Source organism: Taudactylus pleione, unplaced genomic scaffold (genome assembly GCF_031769625.1).
Source record: "Taudactylus pleione unplaced genomic scaffold, aTauple2 ptg000977l, whole genome shotgun sequence".
Lineage (NCBI taxonomy): Eukaryota > Metazoa > Chordata > Amphibia > Anura > Myobatrachidae > Taudactylus > Taudactylus pleione.
The window spans coordinates 1,386,895-1,405,927 of record NW_028285378.1 but is presented as its reverse complement, the minus strand read 5'-3'; the positions used below and the strand labels follow the sequence as shown (position 1 = coordinate 1,405,927).

Here is a 19,033-nt window from a genome sequence, read left to right as displayed (position 1 = left end):
AGCGTGGCATGCACCGGGCACGCGAATAATGCTATATATATATCAAAATGTCCCTCTGCGGAAAATAGGTTCCCCACCCATTACTTAAAACAACATTAAAAATACTATAACTATAAACAACATTAAAACAACAACACATGACAACATTAAAAATACTAAAAAAAAAAAATTGTTATGACAAATGTCCATTTCATTTTTTTTTTGTTTTCCCATAGAAATGTCTTTGGATAAGGAACTCAAATTTATAATTGGCTTCCTGGAGCTTCATGAAGCCAAAGAGTGTCTCTGGAGGGTCACTTGTCGTGACTATGCCGACAAGTCCAAAAAACTATTGGCATTGGAGGAGTTGGTCCAATGTAGCAGTGATGCAACAGTTAAATGGGTGAGGAGTAAGATACAGAATCTCAGTACAGTTTTTGTGAAAGAGCAGAAGAAGGGGAAGAGTCCTCTGTGATTGTTTGAAATTGCACAAAAGAACTGTGGGCGATAAAGACAATTAAGACACCTTTTAAAAGGATTAAGTATTGTTTTAATATTTCATACCACCTCTCATTTTATATCCAGCGCCATCTAAGGGCACAATAAGATTTCTAGAATCTCAGTACAGTTTTTGTGAAAGAGCGGAAGAAGGGGGAAGAGTCCAAAAGATCTGGAGCCTTCGCTAATGATGTTTACCACCCCACCTTGTGGTATTACAATTTGATCTCCTTTCTTCTGGAGCAAGAACCTCAGCGAGGGTCGGTTGTCCTGATGGCCGAGCGAGAGGTAGAAGAGGAGGCGTCCGAAGTTGTCAGCATTGCGTCCGAGGCAGGTTTGGGACGTAGAGACACAGGGCCTCATTCAGAGGCGGTCCGAGGGTGCAAGCGTTCGCTCAGAAACTGGGTGGCCGCTTGCATCCTGACCGCCCGCCTCTGTTTCGGTCGTTAGGCTGTGGGTTTACACCCACAGCTCTAACGACCGCTAGGGTGATGGTCGCGATGGTCAGAGACCATCGGGGCTTACGACGAGACCCTAGGATAGGGTCTCACTTGTCGTAAGCCCCGGAGAGCTTCTGGCTCTGTCAGAGCCGGAAGCTCTCCACTGACATCACTAGTGATGTCAGTGGGACCTCCCCCAAACGGTAGGCGTTCCCATGGGGGTAGCGGGTCTCACGCATGCGCACGAAGGAGCCGGCTCCCTCGTACGCATGCGCACTTGACAAACATCGAGGCGGCCGTGCGGTCGTAGACCGTACGGCCGCCTCTGAATGAAGGCCACAGTGCATACACACCATGTTTTTTTTTTTTATGTTTTTTTACATTACTATCTTTCCTTCCCCCAGGTGTCCACTCCTGTTTTTTTTATCTGAGACAGTCCTCCTGCCATGGAACTGCCCCCGGTCCATTAAAATAGGCCATTTATTCCTCCCTCACTTGTTTTGCCCATGCATTCACTGTGTTCTGCTTCTCTCTGGTCTGCGCATATGGTTTCATGATATTTTCGTGTAATGCGAAAGCCTCGTCAGCCACAAAAACAAAGTTTAGGCCCTGCTTCATTTCCTCCACTGTCAGCAACTTGAGGGTCTTGGAGGCGAGCCTCTGGTAGAATGCCGTGTGTTTAAACATTCCACTATGCGAAGCACGGCCATTCTTGCCAACATCCAAAAACTCAAATTCGTAATTGGCATTCACTACCGCCATGAGAACGATGCTGACGTACCCCTTATAGTTATAATAGTAGGATCCGCTGTTGCCAGATGGGGTGATGCGGATATGTTTCCCATCGATGGCTCCCCCGCAGTTAGGGAGATTCCAATGCCGTTCAAATTCTTCAGCAATGGTTTTCCACTGATCCACGGTTGTAGTAAACTAGAAAAAGATGCAAATATTGGTTAAAACATGAACATTCATTTTTTGATTATTTTTTTCTCTACAGACTCCTACCCAAGAACTGGATTTGGCTGGGACTCCTGACTTGAGTCTGATTGGAGAAAGTGAGGGGATGTATCACTTTCCTCATGCTCACCAGCAACTGCTACTACCCAGAAAAAAAGCATCGGCAGGGAAGAAAGCAGCCGCAGACCACGCAGCCTGGAGATGACTTCTTGAGGCAGGCTGAAGAGGTCTTAAGATGGCCCCCGACCACTTTGATCACCTTACTTCCGACATAAATAGCTCCATGAGGCAGATGAGGCCTGACATGCAGCTTGAATTTCAGCATCTGCTTTATGATTTAGTGATCAGGGCACTCAGAAATAATTTGTCTCCAGCCACCTACATTGCTGACCCTCATCCCTATCCACCTGCCCCTCCTGCCTCTGTGATGCCTCCCTCCCAGTCACAGCCTACTCCCCCACTTACTAACTCGTCTACCTCAAGCCAGGCTATTTATAGTGGCGTGGCCTCGCGGAAAGGAGGCGTGGCCTCGCGGGGAGGTATGGTCTTGAAGGAGGTGTGGCCTCACAGGAAGGAGGCGTGGCCTTGTGGCCCAAACTCTGTTGTCCAGTGCTTCTTACTGGGGGGGTCCGAGCGGGGGGTGCAGGAAATGCGGACTGCCCTGTGCTTTGTGCAGTGACGGCTCCCTCACAGTGTCAGGAGCCGAGTGCTGCACTAAATACTACAGTGCAGCTCCCGGCTCCTGTTACAGAGGGGGAGTCTGCACCTTGGTTTCAACCCTTCGGCGGGTGACACCCGGGAGTGGCCCGCACCCCCCGCACTCCACTTGTGATGCCACTGCAGGGGCCACAATCTGTACTCGCGCCATGTGTTTCTTGACATATTCAATCTGGCTTCTGACCCACCCAGGGCTGTCTTAACAGCAGTGTGACCCCTGGGCAAAGCAATGCATCGGGGCCCCTACCCACCCATTCATGGGAATAAAATATACTCTGTCTGGGTAATAGATAGGCTACAGCTACCCAAAATGACTTGCAGTCAAATCATGTGATATACCTGCAATTTTTTTTCCCCCACATGTAAATCAATTTCCCGCTGCTGCAATGGAGATAGGCTGCCATGTATGAGCAGTCATGTCTCTCACACTGCCCTGGGGCTTATTGCTGCAATAATACCATATTATACTATAATATGGTATTATACCATATCATAGTATGATATGGTATTATTGCAGCAATAAGCTCCGTCATACTGAGATTTTGTCATGTTATTATAATTATAGGATTGCGCAGTGATTTGATTCAGCCCTTACCTTTGCAGTGCAGTGGGTGCGTGTGCCTGTGGCCGGGTCGGGAGTCGCCGGGGCAGTGGCTGGCAGAGGAGTCTCTTGAGGAGGCTGAGACGGGGCGGGACGACGGATCCTCCAGTCCTGGACACCACACAGCATGGGCGGATTGGGATGGGAAACCAGCCTGGGAAATTTTTAGAAGCAGCCCTAATGGGGGCGGATTTGCAGAAGGGGCGGGGTCTGTGGAGGGGCGGGATACTTCCTCCTCATAGGGTCTGATTCTGAGTCAGATGTAATTGCTGCTTTCTTTGCGTTTTTTGCTGCATCTGCAACTTTATGCTAATGCCGCTACAATGCCCTTCCCTGGTGTACATCCATGTGCCCGAATGTGCAAGGACTGAGACGCCCAGTGTCAGTGTCTATAGATGCTGCAATCATGCTTTGTGCTTCTGTACATGCCAATCATCAATTGCACAATTAAAACTTGCACCAGTTTTGCTAGGTGCAGATCATCCGTCTGAGTATGGCCTCCAGTGTAAGCAACGCAGCTTCTCTGTACGCAGCCACTTTCATCAACACCCCTGTGTCACTCCAATAACACGCCATACTGTGCTACTTATGCGTCTGATTAGCCAACCTTCTGTAGCCGCCCAGGATCTCCCAAAACATTTCTATTACCCCTCAATATGTGCCTCCCTAATATGCCTCAGTACACACAGCACCCCCATAATACCTATCAGTATGCAGTGTCCTCCACACAGCGCATTCATATTATCCACAGTATACACAGCGCCTTCATATTACCCCAGTACAATTAGTACCCCCAAAATACCCCCAGTACACACAGCACCCCCATTTAACCTCCAGTACACACAACAGCTCCATATTACCCCCATACACAAAGTGCCCCTGAGTTACCCCTCCAATACACAGAGTGCCCCCTATGGTACCTGTTTTTTCCTTTTCTTTTCTCCTGTAAAAAATGCAGTGACTCAGGCAAGGAGCAGGTAAACAGGAAGGGGAGGGCTGATATGTGCAGCCCACTTTGGTAGTGTTAGGTTCAGCCCCGGTGTAGTGCCCTGTGCTGGCTGGGTAATTGTTTTAGGTTGAGCCCCGTAGTACAGGCTCACCCCCCCCCCCCCCCCGGGAACGGCATAGAGTAGGAGCAGGGGTAAGCGGCACTTCAGCTGCAAACCACCATAAGAGAGAATGGGAAGGGGCGGGGCCAAACGTGGTGGCCGTAGACGCTGCGCTACGCGCGCTGGGTACCGTCAGTCACAGTGCCCAGACTGACACCTCCGGTCCTCGCCTCCACTGCTGCACGCAGAGAGAGCAGTGCCTTAAGCACAGCTCTCAGTGCGGCCAGCGGGAAGTGGCCCGGTTTCCCAATCCGCCCCTTCAGACTACGCGGCACGCGGGGGGTAGGGAGGGGTTTATGGTTCTCGTCACGGGGAGGGGGGAACACTGCAGGATCCAGTACTTTTAGAAATCTTAAAAATATACCAAGCGGCTGCCGGGCCCGGGTTGGTGGGCCCCTTGAAGCTTTGGGCTCTTGGGCAACCGCCCAAGAAGCCCAATGGAAGAGACGTCCCTGGACCCACCATATATTATAGAGCAGCATAGCTAATGGGACTGATAAAACTTGTTGATAATTGCCTTTTACATTATAAATGCATATGCAGTAAAAAAAATGCATTTTCAGAGTTGTTTTTTCCATGTTTGGAATGACAATTTTATTGTGTTGTCATAAAGACAGTTTTATTAAACGCAGCCATTTTGGCAGCAAATTTTAACCTGTTTTTAAAGTGTTTTTACACTTGTCTTCTACGTTTTCTAAAGAAATTAATGTGTAGTGTGTTTTTTCTTACCTTGCAAAACTGGTTCTGCAGAACTATGACAATAGTCTTGCAGGATTCCAGGATGATGACGCCCAAAGCCTGAGGGGAGATGAGGGACCCAAACTTCAGGTCAGCCAGGGACCTTCCTGTACCTCAGAGTAGCCTCCAGCCTCTCCTCAGCATGGATGGCCCTCCGCAGCTTAGTATTTTGCCTCTGGATATAGGGGGCCACCAGACGCAACAACTCCTGGAAGGTGGTGTCATCCATGTGCAGGAAGTTGCGGTAGTCGTCCGGATTGTTCTCCCGACTCTCCATCAGCAGTGTCATGTGAGAGTGAGTATCCCTCTGCAGCATCCACTCCTTCGTCCAGCATGCTCTCCTCCTTTCGTCGGCCCTCTCCTTCACCACCTTAGGATAGAATGCAGCAAAAACACTTTGTTAAGCTAGGCAAAAGAAAGCAGAGCACAATAGCAATGTACAGCATTCAGCATGTGTAAACCAAACCTCACTAGTCACAGAGCAGAAGTGCACAGAGCTAAAATGACACCTGCTTTATATACCCCCTAGTTAGGCCTGCCCTTTATTTAAATTTTGCTGAAATCTTGAACATCATCGACAGGTGTTTGGTAAGCTAACGATATATCGTTCACGATCTAACGATTTGCAAATCGTTAGCTACGCATGTTAGATCATTAGTAAGATTGGACACTTTTTTGCACCTTATCGTGTCCTGTAGTGCCCTGGAGCTGCATCGGAGAGTTCAAGGGAAATCGCTCATAATATCGCATAGTGAGCACATTGTCTAGTGTGTACGCACCTTAAGATATTCCTGCAACCACACACACCCTATTTTGTAGAAAAGGTTATAGGTTAAGGAACTGATGGGTGGGATGCAGGGGGCAGTGGTAGAACCAGTGCCTGGAGTGAGAAGCAGGGGCCTGTGGTGAGATACAAGGGGCTGTGTTTGCTATGGGAAACATTCACTTCTATAAACCTACGCTTTACTAAATATACTGCATATAGTCCATGTCGACATTTTAGTTATCTAAATAATCTACCTGTCAACATTATGGTGCGTATATATTTTGATTGTCTAAATTGTAACTCATTAATATTCCACGCCCAGGCTGTTTGGTTCTGCTTATTTGCAGGTACTGAGATCCTGACCGTTCTTCCATCAAGGTGACTTAGGGCCTGATTTAGTAAGGACTGCAACAGCAATTACGCACGCTATTGGCCAATTGTTGCGTTCTGCGCATGCATCGCAGTGCACGTGCCCGTACCAGACACTGCGATCGGGACTGCTGTCGCAGTGACTATGCAGACCCATCGCAGAGTGATTGACAGGAAGAACCGTTTGTGGAAGGTGGTCGGCAAAACACAGGTATGCCAGTGCGTTTTTAATGCTGTTGCAGGGGCGTGCATAAATTATCCACTGCGAGGCAATATGCAGCTTGAGGTTAGCAATTCCTGAGTAAGGTCAGACCTTGTGCAAGTGTGCGTGAGGCTGCGATTGTACTCGATGTTACCGATGGTTTTGCAGTCTTGCTAAGTATTACGGATGTGTCAAAGGTAAGGCGGGCGTTCTTATGTTGTGCTGCGACGGCATAGCGAACAGAATAGATTAGCATATCATCGCAGTGAGACTGTATGCGTAATCGTAGCCGCAAACGCAGTTGCGATCCATACTGAATCAGGCTCTTAGTGTGCTTTTTTTATGTTTTGATTGTTATACCTACCCTGCTTTCCTTATGGGCGATTTCCATCAGCTGCGCTCCGGTGCTTTTCTGAGGCCAAGTGTGCCAATGATAACCCTCCAGGGGAGGCCATCCGGACTTAGCATATTTACCTTTCTTTTTTTTCGTCTGCACCGTCTGCGTCCGACCTGCGTTCCAGGACCGTCGATCAGCTCTTCATTGGCGGCCTAAAGGTGAGAGTGAGTGGAGTAAGATAAGTGCCCGACTACACCTGCAAGGCAGCAGGCACCCCGGTTCTTCACAGTAAGGCAGTCTGGAGCTCATTCAGACCGGCTTGCTAAGATGCAAACGCTCACTGCTGACGATAGTATGCAGTGTGTATGCTTTGTGCGCATGCATAAGCATAACAGTGCACATGCGCATACCTTATTGAAAGTTCACAATGCGTTCACTCGCTGCGCATAGACAGCCCAGCAGAGTGAGTGAAAGGGGAAGCCGTTTGTAGGTGGTAACGGGCTGGCCATTAAAAACGGGGGAGTGGAGGTGCAAACACAGGTGTGCTTGAGCATCTCAATGGTGTTTCAGTGGTGTGCATAATTATAAGACAGCATCATAGTACACGTCACCTGGCTAGTTTTTACACTGAAGTGCTCACAGTGCTTGCGGCAGGGTATGGTCAACCTCAAGCGCTGCGATCGCATCCAATGTTACCCGATGTACCGATGGTTGCATACACTTCCTGGACATGATGTGCAAAAACTGGGCGTCTTAAGACAGACTAGTTGGTGTCTGCATACACTATGTGATCGCTCTCTAAGAAATACTGGGCATGCTAATGCATTGCTTTGCGATTGCACTGTCTATGCAATTTGCATACACATCGTGCAAGCGTTCGCATTTAGCGAGCGGCTCTGAATCAGCTCCTCTGTCCTAAGTGAGCCAGGTTATATATTAGTTCACACATGATATGAGAACCGCGACACCTATGTGCTGAAATTCCTTATACTACTTTTAGATCTCAAATAAGGTAAAACAGTCGTGGAAACCTGTTCCGACTTGACCTGTTAATTAAGGTTCATCAATGCGATGTCCTAACTTGTAAGGGACAATCCACAGTGTACACTTACAATCTGAGAATAGTTGTGGGCAAGTGCTTATCCATCTGGCCGACTGCCTGCATTTGTTATCCTACACATTGAAGGCGACGGCCGCCATCTTGATGGTGTGTCGAAGCTACTATACCTGATGGTAAAATTAGTATTGATAGTCAGAATTTGGAAGAAGGCAATGGGACTGTTTTTCAAAAAATAGGATGAAATGACACTTATGTTTATTAAACAATAAAAGTGGTTAGAATTTGTAAATAAAGGGGTCACAATCTTAACCAGTCACTAAGCAGTTGTGAGGTACTTTTCTGTCATGTAATTTCAACAGCATGTCAGCTGTGTTTTGTTTGTGTTCAAAGTTTGGACACCGCAGTGTGCTCATTTCACATGAGCTTACCATTTACTGTGTAATTATCTTTGAGGTGGTAGCAATTTGCCCTATACCACCCCTTCCCCTTTCTTACACTCTCTTTTCTACTTCTCCCCTCTTGTGACTTGGCACACCACTTCTTAATATAACGGAGGTTAGGAATAGAGCCGACGGCACATAAACTTCTAGTCAGGGATAGAGGGGTTAATAAAATTAAAAATGTTTGTTGACAGTAGTAGGCAGATGTGATAGGACATTAGGTTAGGGGCGGGGTGAGTGAGAGGGTGTAGTGAATCTACTGTGGAAAATCTGCCTCTTTGAATTGATCTGCGACCAGGGAAGTACAGTTCCTTCTTAGCAGATCTGTCTGTTGGGATAATCGTTTGTACTCATCCCTACTTTCTCTTTCCCTACTTTATATCTTTCCCTAATCTCTTCTCCATACTTTCCCTATATCTACACTCTTTTTTCTTATCTAACTTTTCTTTTTCTTTCTTTGCTCTACCTATCTTGCTAACCTGCATTAGCACTATGAGCCGTCCCCAGCGCGCGCGCTCGGTACCCGCCCGTCTGTCAGACGGTGTCGGGCCCGGCGCTCTTTATTCCCAGCAGGTCCTGCCCTCCTGGCGTTCGGGAGGGTCAGGTACAGCGGGCCCCTTATCAGGCAACGCTGCGGTCCCGTGCACGCGGCCGCGTCGGTCCCGCGAGGCGCCACAGTTGCTGCCTCCGCCTGCCCCTGGTTCCCCGCTGGTCGCCAGTACTAGTGCGACTGGGGACCAGGGCAGGCGGGGATCGGGGGTGGCCGGGCATAATACAGCGCCCGCGCGAGTAGCAGGTGCGCGCTCCGGCCGTTTCCACGGCCAGCAGCGCTCAGTTACACCGCCGCCCGTCCCTTCTCCCCCAATGGCCGCTCAGAGTGAGCCGGCTGAAGTCCGGGGGGAAGGGCGGCGGAAGCGGCCACATAAGCGTGCAGGCCGGATGCCTGTCATGGCGCCGGCTTGCACGCAGGCCAATATTTCTTCAGGCGGGGGGCGGAGACGAAGGGGGCGGAGCCAACGCCTGCATAGTGACAGGCAGGTTAATCCGCCCCCTCTTCTGCTGCCCTCTGTTTATAATGATGCGGACATGGGGTCCCCCATGTCTGCAGTAGCCAGCTCCTCCAGGCCTGCGGGGGTGGCAGCTGCTCCGGCGTCTGCTATGCCCGCAGGGCCTGCGGCACCAGGGAGTGCTCCTTTGCTGGATGCTGGTGCCATAGCCGGACTGCTGGTGTCTGTGGTGGGTGCACTGACACCGCTTTTGACCCAGCAGCCTGGAAACGCTGACACTGGAGGTCCTTCTGCGTCGGCGGCGTCCGCCGTGCAGACGCAGCTTGGCCCTCTGGTGCAGCAATTAGGCAGGATTTGCGGTCTTTCCCTCGCTCCCATACCCGCAGCTCCTTCCGTTTCTTTCTCTCCCTCTGCCATCTCCTTTCCTCAGCCTAATCAGGCTGCGGACACAGACAATGCGCACGATGCCGCCTCAGTCTCTTCTTTTACAGACGACAGTCTGGAGGAGTTAACAGTGGTCGCAGCCCCGACCAGAAGTGCGACGGTGGAAGTCGGAGCTAACGCAGGCGCTGGAGTTACCAATGCCCTTGCCAGTGCTTCTGGTGAGTGTGACAGTACATCTGACTGCGGGTCTACTTCCATTTCCTCCTCCTCTTCAAGCGATAGTTCGCGGAAGGCTAGGCGTAAAAGGGCAAGGAGGTCTCGCAGACGTCGCTCACGTCGTCACAGGCATTCTAGCGAACGGTCCTCTGGCAGTAGTACCAGTGTAGATCGCGGAGCGGGTCCGGAGGATGTTGTACACTGCGCTAATACAGCTGTCACTCGAGGTATGCGTACCAGGGTTAAGCAGCGGATCAAAAAAGGGCGCTACGTAGATATGTTCACCCTTACAGCTACGGCGAAGAAAGCTGCTGCGACCGCAAAGGCAAAAGGGGGTATTGGTCTGGAGGCCTTTAAGTCTTACACGAATTGGTTATCTGGGTTCTGCGTGTTCTCAACTTGCTATCTCAAAACCAGGCCTTCCGAGTACCTTAATGTTATACGATATTTACACCTGATACATGGCCTATTCAAGGCCTCACGCAGTACGGCGTGGCGCCAATACGACGAAGAGTTTCGTCGAAAGCAAGATCGGGTTAAGGTCATGGAATTGGGTTGTAAAGACGTTGAGGTGTGGATGGAGGTGACACAGCCTACACTCGTCCTTGCTGATCAGTCCCCTGGGCGGCCAGTTCAACCCTCGTCCCCCTCGGCACCAAGGACAGCCAATGGAGGGCAAAACAAGCGGAAGTGTTACGCATACAACAATGGGAATTGTACTCTTGGTAACAGGTGTCGCTTTCGACACCAGTGCCTCCGCTGCGGCGCGGCACACCCCAGTAAGGACTGCTCCCGCGGTCCAGGAGGAGCTCAGGCCTCCTCTGCAGCACCCTCTACGAAACGGTCAGGGGCCGGGACTTCGAAGTAAAGCGTCGACTCCCATTCGTCTGGATGCCATGGCAAAATGGTTAGACTGGTATCCTGTGCGGGACGCCGCCGCCTTTTTGCGTAAGGGTTTTGCAGAGGGATTTTCGCTTCCAATAATACGGCCTGTCGGTTCCGGGTCCCCTAGGAATTTATGCTCGGCCTGCGATTTACCTCACGTGTTAAAGGATAAGGTTATGAAGGAGGTCGGGCTGGGTCGCATGATTGGACCTTTCCCGCAGCCTCCGATACCCGATCTGGTCCTTTCCCCTGTGGGTGTTGTCCCCAAGAAGGCCCCCGGGAGTTACCGTTTAATTCAGCACCTGTCACATACGTCAAGCACGTCGGTTAACGACGCCATAGATGTTGAGGTCTGCCGCGTACAGTACCAGTCATTCGAATCTGCGTTAGCATTGGTTCGCGCAGCGGGTCCGGGTTCTTTCATGGCGAAAGTGGACATTGAGTCCGCCTTCAGATTGTTGCCCCTGCATCCTGAATCATTTCGCTTCATGGGGTTTCGGTTGACGGATGGCTATTACCTGGACAAATGTCTTCCGATGGGCTGTTCTATTTCCTGCGCGTTCTTCGAGCGTTTCAGTTCCTTTCTCCATTGGTGTGTCGCGGTGGGGTCTGGGGAGACGAGCATAGCCCATTACTTGGATGACTTCTTGTGCGTAGGTCCAGCTGATTTGCGTCACTGCAATCATCTCCTTTTTTCATTGCAAGCACTCTTCTCGGAATTTGGAGTACCTATCGCGCACGATAAAACTGAGGGCCCAGCCACTAAGCTGGTTTTCTTGGGTATTGAAATTGATACCTTGGAGGGTCTTTGCCGGCTGCCGCCGGACAAGATTCATCATTTGCAGGATACTATCCTCCTAGCGTTGGCAGGAGGAAAGGTAACTCTTCGTCAAGGTCAATCCCTGCTCGGGCTGTTTAACTTCGCGTGTCGAGTTATCCCGATGGGGAAGATTTTCTGTCGGAAGCTACAGAGGGCTTTGGTAGGGTTGCGTCACCCGCACCATTTTCTGCGACTGTCGTCTGAACTAAAGCTGGACCTGGCGGTTTGGGACGCATTTTTGGTCGATTTTAATGGAGTGCGCGTCTGGCCTGCGGATCCTCAGCCTAATGCTTGCCTGCAGCTCTTCACGGATGCTGCTGGATCATCAGGTTTCGGATCTTTTTTGGGAGGAGATTGGTGTTTTTCAGTTTGGCCGGCGGAATGGGTACAGGCAGGATTGACCAAGAACTTGCTCCTACTGGAGCTGTTTCCCATAGTGGTGGCATTAGAGCTATGGTGTCAGCGGTTGCGCGACCGTTCCATAGTTTTTTGGTGCGATAACCTGGGGGTAGTACATGCGATCAATAACCAAAGATCGTCGTCGCTGCCAGTGTTGCGGCTTCTTGCTTGGCTGGTTCTGCGCGCTTTGCAGTTTAACATATTGTTCACAGCTCGTCATGTGCCGGGTACTGATAATTCCATTGCTGATGCGCTCTCCAGACAGGATTGGCGAAGGTTCCGCGAATTGGCCCCGTACGCGGCATTAAAAGGTGAGCTTTGTCCATTTCATTGTTGGCAGATCATCAAACCAGAATGGAAGATCTCGCACGTCGGTCCGTTGCCCCACGGACGTTGACGGCCTTCCAGACATCTTGGCAACAGTGGGAGAAGTTTTTGCAAGGACGGAGTTCGTCAGGTAACTCTCGTGATACTAATATGGTTGCTTTTGTTTGTTTCTTGTTCGATTCCGGCAGGTCGCGGGCTTATGTTGCCCAGAGGCTTGCTGGGATTTCGTTCTTTTTGCGCCTAGCGGGGCGGAGGGACATAACTAAGGGTTTTTTAATACAAAGGGCCCTTAGGGGTTGGTCTCGCGTCAGGCCTGCCATGGATGACCAGCGTCGTCCTATTGGTCCTGATTTGTCTAGGTGAAAGTTTGACGGGCATTTGTTCTTCGCAATTCGAGGTTCTGTTATTCCGCCTCGCTTTTGCGATGGCCTTTCATGGGGCTTTTCGCATCAGCGAGCTGGTAGCGTCTTCGCGCCGCGCTCAGCCCCCTCTGCTTCGTTGTCACATTTTGCTGCGTGATACGCTGTTGTGCCGTGTTCGGCGTTCCAAGACCGATCAGTTGGGTAGAGGTCGCTGGGTGTCCCTGTCCTGATGACAGGATTTGTCCGGTTCACTTGGCCTCCCAATATACTCTTTGCAGGCCAATGCGGCCGGGGGCTTGGCTTATGCACGAGGACGGAAGTCCTTTGACTAAATTCCAATTTAGATCGGTCTTCCATCGATGCATACGGCACCTTGGGCTTTCCCCTTCGGATAACGGCACCCATTCTTTTAGAATAGGTGCCGCCACTTTTGCGGCCTCCTCGGGTCTTTCTTCACAGGAGATCCAGGCTCTCGGAAGATGGAAGTCCAATGCCTACAGAAGTTATGTCCGTCTGGAATCATAAATTGTTATACTTTATTCGTTTGGACTTGAGTGCCTTGGCCAACTCGCTGCCTTTCCAGTGGGGGTCCCGAGAGATTTTGCCCTGTTTTTTGCCCTGCTTTGGACATTGATCGTTTAGCTTAATATAATATTAATGTGAACGAATGAAATATAGAAAAGATCCAGCAGGTTTTTTTGTAGGTTTTCACCTCGGGTCAAGTCTTCCTCCCACCCTCCCACTCCTCCTTTGTGATTTACATGCTGCATATATGCTTATCTATTTTATTTCTGTATATTTGCAGGTGTCCAGGACGCTAGGCCCATTTGGCTCATTGGTCACTCTTTTATTTTTTGGGCTGAGCAGTCACGCTTTGCTGTAGATGCTTCCGTGTTCCCACGTTGGGAGAGTGTTAGGTGGTTGGGGCAGAGGGGCATGCTTTGGGAAACTTTGTTGCGCAACTTGCACAGGTCAGTAGCTGAATTTGGTTCCCCTTTAGTGTTAGTTATACTTCTCGGGGGCAATGATTTGGGCCAGCAAACTTCCTTAGAGTTGCGCCATGCGATTGTTCGTGACTTGAGAAAGGTGGTTCGGTTATTGCCTAACTGCCTTTTGGTGTGGTCCCCTATCATCATCGCCAGGCTTTCATGGCGATATTGCTATAATAGTGTGGCTTTGGACAGGTCCAGGAGGAAGGTTAACAAATGGGTGGCTAGGCACGTGCTGGAATTGGGAGGGTTGGTGGTGCACCATCCTTTAATTCGGATTCAGGATGCCCACCTTTTCCGCAGGGATGGAGTTCATCTTAGTGAGGAGGGTAATTTTTTGTTTCTAGAAGATATTTTTGCAGTTTTTAAGGGTTTGGTTTGTTAGCATGGTGGCGGGCTGCTTCTCTCCTGAGAGCCGCTGTGGCGGGAAAGACCGGCAATATTGAAGTGTCCATCTTGCAGCAGTAATAGCGGTGCGCACCCCTTCAATTCACTGATAGGCTGATTTCACCCTATTAGGGTCAGCGGCACCTCTCGACCGAGCAGGATGAATGGTGCATTGGCATGGGTGTTGGGGCTGCATCACTTGCTCTGAAAGGGATAGTTGGCCCTTGCAAGTTTTAAGATCACCCTACCCTTGTCTGGGATAGTTGGCCCTCACAAGTTGTGATCTACTTCCGGCCTAAGACAAGTGGACGCTGGTTAGTTGCCGTTCTTTCTCCTGCCACCATGTCTACCTTGTAACCAAATAAAGCTGACCAATTAATTTAAACGGCATAACTTGGTCTCCTGTGTTTATTTTAGTTAAGTTTAGTTTAAGTTTATGGGTCACATCTATCATCTGACGATAGAAAGTTTAATATAACGGAGGTTAGGAATAGAGCCGACGGCACATAAACTTCTAGTCAGGGATAGAGGGGTTAATAAAGTTATAAATGTTTGTTGACAGTAGTAGGCAGATGTGATAGGACGTTAGGTTAGGGGCGGGGTGAGTGAGAGGGTGTAGTGAATCTACTGTGGAAAATCTGCCTCTTTGAATTGATCTCCCACCCTCCCTACCCTCTTGTGTCTTGTGTCGGCTTTATTTCATTAGCAGGGAAAGACCGGCAATATTGAAGTGTCCATCTTGCAGCAGTAATAGCGGTGCGCACCCCTTCAATGCACTGATAGGCTGATTTCACCCTATTGGGGTCAGCGGCACCTCTCGACCGAGCAGGATGAATGGTGCATTGGCATGGGTGTTGGGGCCGCATCACTTGCTCTGAAAGGGATAGTTGGCCTTGCAAGTTTTAAGATCACCCTACCCTTGTCTGGGATAGTTGGCCCTCACAAGTTGTGATCTACTTCCGGCCTAAGACAAGTGGACGCTGGTTAGTTGCCGTTCTTTCTCCTGCCACCATGTCTACCTTGTAACCAAATAAAGCTGACCAATTAATTTAAACGGCATAACTTGGTCTCCTGTGTTTATTTTAGTTAAGTTTAGTTTAAGTTTATGGGTCACATCTATCATCTGACGATAGAAAGTTTATACTTCCACCTATCTACGAGGGTGATTCAAAAAGTACGGTAACCTCTCACCTGTGTAAAGATCTTTATTTCATTCTAATTTCCCACCAGGCCAGAGCAGGTAGTCCACCGCTTCCTCTCACGGATATTAGACTGTGCCTCATATCAGTCCCACCTGTCAGTTGTAAGAAGGCTGGCGGAAAGGTGATCAAACAGTGAGGTGCGTAGTGTGATCAGATTTCTGTGTCTAAAGGGCACATCAACATCTTAAATTCATTGCCAACTTGTGGAGGTGATAATGTGTCACGGAAACAGGTTTGATGCACTGCATTTGATAACGGCAGGTCAGACGTTCAAGATGAGCAGTGATCCAGCCGGCCAAGCACGTCCACCACAGATGACAATTTATGCCGGATTGAAGGCCTGATTTAGGACAGACGCATCAGAGTTAGTGACATTGTTAATGAACTGAACATCTCAGTTGATACTGTGCACAATATGAGCAACTGGGGTACAGGAAAAAGTGTTCATGCTAGGTACTGAAGCAACTCACAGAAGTTCACAAAACCAAAAGAATGGGAATCAGTGATTGCAAAATACACGCTATAGCACATTTGTACGCGATATAGATAGTGAGGGACTCAGTTTTGAAATATAGCCGGGTCCTGCAGGATGCGCTGGGACTCACAGACCTTTGGCAATCCTCAGTGTCTCCCCAGCCAATCCCCGCCCTCCCCAGCCAATCGTCTCCCCAGTCAGATGATAAAACAGATCCCCATTGGCTGAGAAACAAATCTAGCCACACCTCCAGTGACGTCTGTGTAACAACAGTCTCCAGTCTGACTGGCACGTGGATCTTCTGCTTTGACCGAGTTTTGCTGTTTCTGCTCCCCATTCTCTAAGCCTCACCACCAGCTGCAGTACTCCCCAGCTGAGAGGCACCAGGCTGTTAGCGTGCACACATCCAGCACAACTGGTCAGCACACAGCATCTCCTGTGATAGTGTGGGATTTAACCACCCATAACCTTAACAGCTTCTCTGAGTCATTTCAGCATGATCACGCTGCCAGTATTTACACAGAGGCTATCTGGACAGCGGATCAATTCTCCTCGTATACTGTGGCCGGGTCAGCACTTAGGGCCAAATGTAAAAAGTTTTGTGGTAAACGCGCACTCTTTCACAACTCTCCAATGTAGTAGGGTGTCAGTCCAATAGAACTTGCATTTTTTCAGAGTTACTAAAATCTGCCATTTTAAAATTTGCATCCAGATGTTTTCTCATTTAAAACAATCAATTCGCCCAATGTAATAGGGTGTGAGTTTCAAACTCGCAAAAAAACTTTACCAAAACACACCAAATAATAGACCAGCTTCAGGATAGCGAGTATATCCTGAGCAGGTCACAGTAACACAGAAACATGCACATATCCATGAGATATGTGCATGTTTCTGTGTGTATTTATGCAAAATGTTTTTTAAAAATAAAAAATGATGTGCAGCCCCCCCCCAAAAGCATAACCAGCCCTGGGCTTTATAAAGCCTGTCCTGATTCTAAAAATACAGGGGCCAAAATGCATAGGGGACCCTTGTATATTAAGAACCAGCACAGGGCTTTGCTGAGCTGGACCTGGTTGTGGAAAAACGGGACTAAACGAGTAGGGATCCCCTGTAATCTCCATAACCAGCACCAGACTCTTTCTAGCGGGGGAGTAATGCCACAGCCAGGGAAAACCTTTCACCGGTTTCCCCAGCCAAAGCATTACCCCTGACTGCTAATCAGCCCAGGCCGGGGATCCCTGGGGAGGTGGGGACCCACCTAATAAAGGGGTTCCCCTCCCCAGGGCACCCTAGGCCTAGGCTGATAGACCGGGGCTATCCCCGGCACCCGTGGGCGGGGAGGTGTTGGGTTGATATTGTCAAAGTGTAGTGTAAAATAGAAGTGTAAATATTGTCTTTAGCTGTGCTACTACATGTCCCAGCAAACCTCCCCCGCATGCTGGTACTTGGAGAACCACAAGTACCAGCATGCGGGGCGTTACAGCCCGCTGGTACCTGTAGTTCCACAGCCAAAGAAAAACGTTAAAAAAAGACAACACACACATACTGTGTCAGTAAAAGTTTATTATAACATAATATCCCTGATGACATCATGTCCCCTTATCCAGTAGGATTCCATAGGGGTACCTATAATAAAAAATCCATACTCACCTCTCCTATGCGTAGTTCAGGTCCTCTTCGTTCCATAGGCCGCGGCTGGTTATGCTTTTGGGAAGGTGCTGCACTTAATTTTTTTTTTTAAAATACAGACAGAAGCCATCACGGATCTCACTGATCTGTGATGGCTTCTGTATAACTCGCACCTTTTAATGCTTGTCACATTAAAAGGTGTCAATTTACATAGTCCAAAACTCACCTAAATTCGCATATGTAGTAGTCTCGAGCTGAAAAGTTCGCAGGCTATTACATTTGCGAGTTGCAGGACAAACTCGCACTTTTTAAAAGTGCGAGTTTGTACTGTTAGCAAAACAGACAACCTATTACATTTGACCCTTAATCTGCTACTGCTACCTGCCCCCAGAATTGCCAAAGCTGCCACATGCCCCCAGCACTGTCCCAACTGCTGTCTGCCCATAACCCCCTCTCTGGGCCTGATTCACCAGACGATGAACGTACATCTCCAATTCGTAGGGGTCTGCGCTTGCACAGGACCTGTCCTGCATATGTGCAGAACAGGTCCTGCGATCTCGTTCACAGACCCCCCAAGCCGCAGCATGATTGACAAGCTACAGCGTGCCTGGTCATCATTCTCGGAAACGGGGTTGTGGCGACCCAGTTTTCTGGGAGGGACGAGGCCAGGGCCTGCATTGATGGATGCAGATTCCTAGCCTCTTACATGGCCAGCACCAAGTCAGGCTGTGGGAAGCTTCAGCTCCCGCAGCCTGACCAAGTAAGCAGCCATTGCCATAATCCGTTGCAGTGGTTCAGGTGGTGATACGATGGTCGCAGTGCTGAGATCGCAAATACAGCAAGGAAGTGTCTGACACCTCCTTCTGTATTTGGATCTGAGATGGACAGATTTGTACAACTCTGCAAATCTGTCCATCTCTGAATCAGGCCCCCTGCTCCCAGCAATGCACCTGTTGGCTATGTGAGATCAAGGCAAAACATTATCTGTACTGAAAATATTATATGAGTGTGCCTTTCCATAGTGTATAGGATGCATAGGGTATGTGGGATTGTCTGATGGCATATGGGGAGTTTCAAAGCATAAATTGTGATGGGATCCATAAACTGTGGCGTAGGAACCCAATTTTTGAAAGTGAGGGGTTCCAGGGACCCAAATTTTTTTCCGCTCAGCGCGATCACTGGGTAATGTTTCTCATGCTCTTGCTGCTGTACCATGAGGAGGGAGTGCAGTTCCTGCAGCGTATTGTTACAGGTGATGAAACGTGGGTACATCATGTCAGGTTGCTGCCTAGGATCGGCCGTTACTCACCTCAGCGCCGGCTTCCCCTGACCTCCCGAGCGGTCAGAAGCCAGACGCTACGGCGGGTGATGCGCTGAGGATTATACCTGAGGTCTGCTAGGACATCCATGTGGTCGCTCCGTGATGTGGTTTCTGCGGTTACTATGATGTCTATATCCTGATTAGCCCTTTACGCAATGGTAGCATTGGTTGCTGTCAGCTGACACTATCCCCCAAAGGACTGCTACCTTAGGGTATTTAACCGAGCTCTGAACTACAGGAAGTTGCCTGTACAACGTCATTACTTCCAGTGAAGACTTTCTGTTGCAGCGTTACAGGTCCCAAGCTCCGTTGCTTCTATTGACTTGTTCCTAGTGTTAATCCACGGTGTGTGAACTTGGTACATCTACTGAGTACAATCTCCTAGAGTCGTCTCCTGTGCCAGTTCTGCATCTGAAG

The 19,033-nt window shown here is 49.4% G+C and overlaps 1 protein-coding gene across 1 annotated transcript in view; it reads right to left on the bottom strand.

The window, feature by feature from the left end:
- Positions 1 to 1,250: 1,250 nt before the first annotated feature.
- The window catches only part of LOC148454577 (uncharacterized), an 88,261-nt gene continuing 70,478 nt past the window's right edge, over positions 1,251 to 19,033 (bottom strand). Inside the window, exons 2-3 of the mRNA XM_088460755.1 lie at positions 5,031 to 5,123; positions 1,251 to 1,847 (exon numbers count right to left, since the gene is read on the bottom strand). Of these exons, the coding sequence (XP_088316881.1) occupies positions 1,398 to 1,847; positions 5,031 to 5,123 (543 nt within the window). The 3' untranslated portion in view covers positions 1,251 to 1,397. The remainder of the gene's footprint in view (positions 1,848 to 5,030; positions 5,124 to 19,033) is intronic.